Below are 6,706 nucleotides of genomic sequence, written 5' to 3'. Positions count from 1 at the left end.
TATTAAAGAAAATTGTTACATATATGATTGTGTACCATAATGCATAAATTTTCTTTAATTAATATCTAAAAACCTATGTGGTCATTTACAAAATGGCAAAGGACTTTTTTGTTTAGTTTGACTTAATATATAAGTATACAATGGCAGACGACGCCACTGCTCATTTACCATATCGCGCGTGATTATTCACCAATCTTTTTTAATTAATATCTCGACTATTATTGCAAATATCGTAAAATGGTATAAGACTTTTATGTTCACCTTAACCCGTTCTACATTCCCACTTAATGCGAGAAGGAGAGTCTGGGACACCCTGAATATACATTGCAACGGTTCAAAAATTGTTAATTAAAAAAGGTATTGCTTTGATAACACCAAATGGAGACTTCGAAACACAGAAATCGAACATGTACGGAATGGAAATGTGAAAACATCATTACAATGGATTGACTTTCACAGCTATCGACACTAATCCTATTGAAAAAACATAGACAACCATAAAGATAAAGTTTCGAGAACGAGTTTTCACATTGAAACAGTTGTTGTGTCAGCTTTGCATAATGAATATTGTTATCCGAGATATTAGAGGAAAATTTCGTTAAGAGCATACTTCGATAATGTCAAGGCATATTCAACAATGAAAGGAATAGAACGTTATACTAGATAAACGGGTACGTATTTTAGTGCATATCACATACGTTAAAACTATGCTCTTAATTTTGAAAAAAACTTTGTATTCTGGGAAAAAACAGCATACATACTCTCGTGTTACTAACTGTACATAAATGTATTTCAATTACATGTTTCATTAGAAATTAATGAATTCCAGGAGATATTTGAAGTCAAGTTTAGTGGAGAAAAATGTAAATATGTAACCAAGATTTTTTTTATCTGATATTGATGAGATTCTCCTTTAATCGAATTCTTTTAATGATCTCTTAAAAATTCAGAAAACTGAACAAAAAACAATGAGATTGTTCGAACAATTCGAAAATTATTCTTGCTACCGCAAGTACACATAATCATAGACAGGTAGTGTATATAATATACAGCATATGATAATGCGAATCGCTTATTAATGTAATAGGAAGAAGAAATAAATAATAATATTATGTAAATTAAACTGCATACGTACGTAACTGTGTACGTTGTGTTTATCGCTTTTATATTAAGAATGCGTTGTTCATGCTTAACTTGTTTATTTATTTCATTCAGATATATAGTTTTCCTTATCGTATTTAATATTTTGAATAAGATGACGAAATAACGCCGAACAATTTCTTCAGATGGAGAATACAAATTTAATAACAATCTTATTTATTCGCATAAGTAATAGTTTGATGAATGTGACGTTGGTCGCGAATTTTTGAACTACATCCACCTCTGCGGGACGTAAAATGAATTTACTTTTATGCAAATTGTTAATTATAAAAGTGTATAGACATATAAAAAAATATATTACAAACTTATATTTTTTCCAAGTCTCAAGATAGAAAAGTTATTTTATTTCGTGCATCGAAGCAAAAGTCTGTCGCAAAAAGAGACAGGAGGGATTCACTTGGGACATTCCGTCTCGTCAAGGAGTCCTCTCTTCTGATAATTAAACATATATAAAGAAAAAAAGATGTAGTTACTTTACGTAGTTAATTTACGTAAGATGTCGATATTGCGAAACACATTGTATTCACAAAAGAATAAAAAAATAGGGCACTGAACACTCTAAAAAATCAACAAAATGTTTCGTTCATCTTAACCTTCTTTAATATAGAAATGAATACAATAAATAATATAAGTATTTTACGGCAACCGACTTGCCACAAATGGAAGATACAAATAGGATAGGAAAGATATTCGATACTTCAAGAATGACATGAGAATGACTGATCACTATTATGCCATTTTTGAGGTATCGAGAGTCCTTGCTATTATTCTACATAAGTCGTGAGGTTGCTGTACGATACTTATATATTATTTATTTTTCCCGTTTCTAAGGAAGGCCGAAACGAGGAACGAAATGTTTTGTCGATTTTCCGGAGCGCTCGATGTTTTTTAGTTTCTTATTCGCGGATATAGTGTGTTTCGATATCTTGTGTGGGCTTTTATTGGTTTTTTCAATCCAAATTTGATTATGCATTTAAGAGCCTGATAATGTATTCAGTACTTTTGATATTTGAGCGCTAAGCTATTTAATGGCAGTTTGGCTTTCAGGATCCCGAGGTCGATGGTATGGCCGGTCAGAGGACAGCTCTGGTGCCGTTTCCGTCTGTAATTCGTATTGTACACGTTCTTTTCTTGACGCACCACGTGCCTGGGGAAGTAATGGATACGTTTTCTCTCTGTCGTCGCGCATGGCGGCATCGTCACTACTAAATCTTGCTTGTGGATCTTGCCCACCGGCTCCGGAAATAGTCGCTCGTTCAGCAGATACTGCTCCAACGATCCCGACGACCTTGATGACACCAACGTGTGGCTTGATCCGTGCGTCTCGAAGTAGTTCTGCTCTCGAAATCTTCTCAGGTCTCTTACTTCTTTATCGATAGGATCGTCTGCCGATATGTCATCAGCTACCGGATCGCCGTCGTATCTCGAGTGTGTGCGTTGAATTCTCTGCTCACGATATCTTGGTAAATGTTTCTTCTCGCGTTTGTCTCCAATATATCTCGTAGTTTCTTCTGATTCGTCTCTACAACAACAATGGTAGTCATGCGTCGATCGCGACGTCCGTTCACTTCGAGCCGGCGATCTCGACTTTGGTCTTTTGGAGGAGATCATCTTCTTCAACGTTGGCTTGGGCCGCCTCCGCGAGGACGTTCGAGTTTCCTTGCTCGAACTGCAGACGACGTTATCGCGATCCGACTCGCTGGCTATCGAGTTGGCGGGCGCCTTCGGGATCGCCGGAGATTTCTGTTCCTCGAGGAGTTTAGCTTCCTTCAATAGTGTCGTTTGCCGATCAGAGTCAACATTCTGCACTTTCACGCCCGCCATGACCCTGTGATAGCTTGATGACCGAGGACATGTTTGCGAGCAGTCACCCCGACCTCCGCTCTGCCAAGTTTCGCAGAGTCTGGTCTGCACATTACGGAGGAACTGAGATCTAGGGGTGTAGTCGATTTTGCGAACTCTCCTGTATGTCTCACAGCTGATCGGCGAGATCAACGACGCTCTGTCATCGGTTTCTTTAACTGGTTTGAGCTCGAACTGGCTTCTACACTGGCGACAAGGTGAGGCTTTCCGCCTAATCCTCGATCTTAAGTTCGCCTTGTTTACTTCCGTGTAACAGTAACATTCCTTCACCGGCTTCCTGGGTGCGATCCTCGCGCATTGTTTCTTAGATGTCAATGTCAGTTTTGCAGAAGATGTCATGTCTGGTGCCGATGTAGTCGCACGTCTCGAACTAAAGCGGTAGTAATCCGGACATAAAACAGCACTGATTTCGCTCGAGTCGTTGCGTAGCTTCCACGAGCTGACGTTTTTTCCTACGTGATCACTTTGACTTCTGCGTATATGGTTATTTACAAGAGATCTGTGAAAATAAAGAAAGAGCCTGAGAAATAATGAGACATTATAAATAACATGACTTATTTGAAGGAAAGGTACACATAGACAAAAACATGCTGCACTCAAATAAATGTTACTTGTTTCAAGTATTTCAAGTATTTCAAGTATTTCATAAACTTAATTCAGCATAATGGTTTTTCTGCATGATTTTTTAGATGCTTTCAACAGTTTAAAGAAATTGTTGTAATATGAATATTCATTCGTTTTTTGTAAGTTACTATTTGCAATAAAAAATTTGAAAGATTTCTTTCATAAAAAATCCATGTCACCTTGAATTTTTAAAATATGTAACTTTTTTCATGATATTATAGAGGATTTTAATCAAATTTAACATATATCAAAGATGTTATTTTTATTAATATTTAATATCAAATTTGCAGCATTATTTTAAATAGTACTACTTATAGAGTCTGACTAGAAATGTAAACATAAACACAGAAAATTGTCTGAGCTCATAAGTACAGCAATATAAATATAATATAACACATGTACATAACAGTTATATTGCTCAATAAGAAATTATAACATTGATGTCTATATTACTATTAGTATATATGTTACTACATTACTATTAGTCAATATTTGCTGAGAACTATATTTTAGAACTATTATCAAGAACATATTATTTGTTAAAAATAACTATTACATTAAAGAAGAAAAGTAAATTGAATAATTGCTTTTCTTAGCAGTAAAATGATAGTTTTCTGTGAGTACAGTTTACTTTTAATCGTAAACAAAGGGTACTTACAATATTTGTGAACGCAACTTCTTCACTTCAGTATCGACTCTCTTAGAATCTTCATCTACTTTTGCCAGTAGTATTTGACTTTTCTTACGCAACTTTTTTGTGTTGCTATTGAGCTTGTCTGCCATACGCTTGCAATTGCATTATTAATATACTATTAAATATTGCAGCATGTTTCTACTATATAAGGTACTATTGTTATAACAAATAAAAAATATATATATACATATGTTAATAAATAAATTAAGTAATAAATATTATAATTGTCTCAATTGCTAATAGAATTAAAATAAAATTAATTTAAACGCATGTAGTATTTTGATGGAATTTTCGCTTGCATAAATGCAATGTATACATACACTGATGATTGACTGGAAGGGGTATCTTAACTTAACCTAACATTATATTTACATATTATTATTTTATTTTTAACTACTATTTACAACAAACTCGTCAACAGCGATTGTAATCACCGTAACATCTTCATTTTTTGTCTTTTGTCAAGTCCACACGTATTTTATACGTGATTCGACATTAAAAATGTCAATCACTAGAAGTTGTTACAAGTTACTTAGGAATATTTAAGCGATAACTGTGTTCAGCATAGAAGCTGTTTTTCAACTGTATATAATTCGTGAACTTGATTGGTATATACTCTTAAAGGCCAAATCACACTAACGATTGGCGATAGATGATTGATGATTGAAGATTGTAACTTGATCAATTGGAACAATGCAAGCCAAGACTGAAGCTTGTTGATTCGTTAAAATCTAATCTTTAATTGTCAATTATCAATCGCTAATCGCTAGTGTGATTTGGCCTTTAAGCCAGTGGCACACGGTGCTTATTTTCGTGCTACATTGCTTGCTGGATGGAAATACTCTGTTTTGATTGGTGTATTTTCATTCATCTTCAGAAATGTACCAATTAGAACAGAGTGTTTCCATCCAGCAAGTAATCCAGTATAAAAACAAGCACCACAAGCATCGTGTGCCGCTGGCTTTAAGCCCGATTTATGATGCCGTAATCCGTTAACTTATACCGGAATCGTAAAAAATTGACCAATCACACTCGATTATTCTTCTATAATTCGATTATGATTGATCAATTTTTTACGGTACCGGCATAAGTTAACAGATTACGGCCATCATTAACCGGCCTTTATAGCAAATTCGGTTGCTTGCACTAGTGCGCACTGGGCTGCGTTCAGATTCCTCATCCAGGTGCACTCTATTACTAGAAATACTATAGTATATATCAAGGCCATCACACACTAAATTTTGTAAGGACGTAAGACATAAGCGTAAGAAAATCGGCCAATCCCAATCGAGTATTTGGCTTTTCGTATCCCCTCTAATTTTGTCCGTAAGGGCCGTGGCACACAGAAAAACTTAAGCAGTAAGACGTAAGCAGTAAGCAAATTGACCCATCACAATCGTTGATTCTTCTTATGGTCCAAGAATCAACGACTATGATGGCTGATTTGCTTACTTTCTATGTGCCACCAGCTTTAAAGCCCATTCTACAATTGCGTAAGCGTAGTCGTGATCGTAAGAGTCAACCAATCCGAATGTTTTATTTACTGATTGCTTTATTCTGATTGGTTGTCGTAATCACATACAACCACTTACAACCACATTCACGCAATTGTAGAATGGGCTTAAAGGTCCATCTACAATGGGATTGGCAGTAGCTTTAAGACAAAAGCAGTAAGCGAGTTGACCAACTACAGACGATTATTACAAGAATAATCGACTATGATTAGTCAATTTGTTTACTACTTACGTTTTACTGCCTACTTCCAATCCTATTGTAGACGGACCTTAAGCTGGCTACACACACTTTTCGTAACAGTAACCGTAAGGTGTAACATAAGAATTGACTAATTGCGATCGAGTATTCATAAAAATGGCGACCTTACGATTCGACGATTCTCAACATGATTGGTCAATTCTTACATTACGTCTTACGATTACTGTTACGAAAAGTGTGTGTGGCCAGCTTAAAACGTAAAACGTAATGTCGAGAAATACCGTAATAACTCCTGCACACAGAGTGCGATAATGCTTGCTGTGCGGCGGAAGTTTTCGCGACAGCCAATCAATATCTTGTTTTTCCGTAAGAGCTAGAAGGTTATTACGGAAAGCAGCATATTGATTGGCTGTTGCGCGAACTTCCGCCGCGCGGCAAGTATTACCGCGTCCTGTGTGCAGAAGCCATTACTACTGTTGTGGACGAAGCATAAAGGTTCATTTACAATGAGATTGGCAGTGGACAGTAAGACGTAAGCAGTAAATAAATTGACGAATTATAGTCGATTATTCTTGTAATTGTAGTTGGTCAACTCACTTATGGTTCCTGCACATAGGACGCGGTAATGCTTACCGCACGGCGGAAGTTTGT

General features: G+C 36.0%; 1 protein-coding gene across 3 annotated transcripts; it reads right to left on the bottom strand.

Annotated features, from left to right (window-relative positions):
* Nucleotides 1-1,182: 1,182 nt before the first annotated feature.
* On the bottom strand, nucleotides 1,183-5,059 carry LOC116849931. 3 transcript variants are annotated; one of them, XM_032827602.1, is made up of 3 exons: nucleotides 4,663-5,059; nucleotides 4,307-4,495; nucleotides 1,183-3,523 (listed from the first exon to the last, which is right to left on the bottom strand). In XM_032827602.1, exons 2-3 carry the CDS (start codon nucleotides 4,429-4,431, stop codon nucleotides 2,155-2,157), a joined length of 1,494 nt encoding a protein of 497 aa, XP_032683493.1. In that variant the 5' UTR covers nucleotides 4,432-4,495; nucleotides 4,663-5,059; the 3' UTR covers nucleotides 1,183-2,154. The 3 variants fall into 3 exon arrangements, with proteins under 3 accessions (XP_032683493.1, XP_032683494.1, XP_032683492.1); XM_032827603.1 differs by having other exon boundaries at nucleotides 4,307-4,434; XM_032827601.1 differs by having other exon boundaries at nucleotides 4,307-5,059.
* Nucleotides 5,060-6,706: the final 1,647 nt, after the last annotated feature.

The sequence above is a fragment of the Odontomachus brunneus genome, unplaced genomic scaffold (assembly GCF_010583005.1).
Source record: "Odontomachus brunneus isolate Ranch 3 - 2012 unplaced genomic scaffold, Obru_v1 Obru_scaffold_128, whole genome shotgun sequence".
In the NCBI taxonomy this organism is placed as follows: domain Eukaryota; kingdom Metazoa; phylum Arthropoda; class Insecta; order Hymenoptera; family Formicidae; genus Odontomachus; species Odontomachus brunneus.
This window is presented reverse-complemented; position numbering and strand designations above follow the sequence as displayed.

Coding starts and splice junctions, on each gene's coding strand:
- LOC116849931 (XM_032827601.1), bottom strand. CDS start 4,431: ATGGCAGACAAGCTCAATAGCAACACAAAAAAGTTGCGTAAGAAAAGT. Junction 3,524..4,306: donor AAGTTGCGTTCACAAATATT/GTAAGTACCCTT, acceptor TTATTTTCACAG/ATCTCTTGTAAATAACCATA.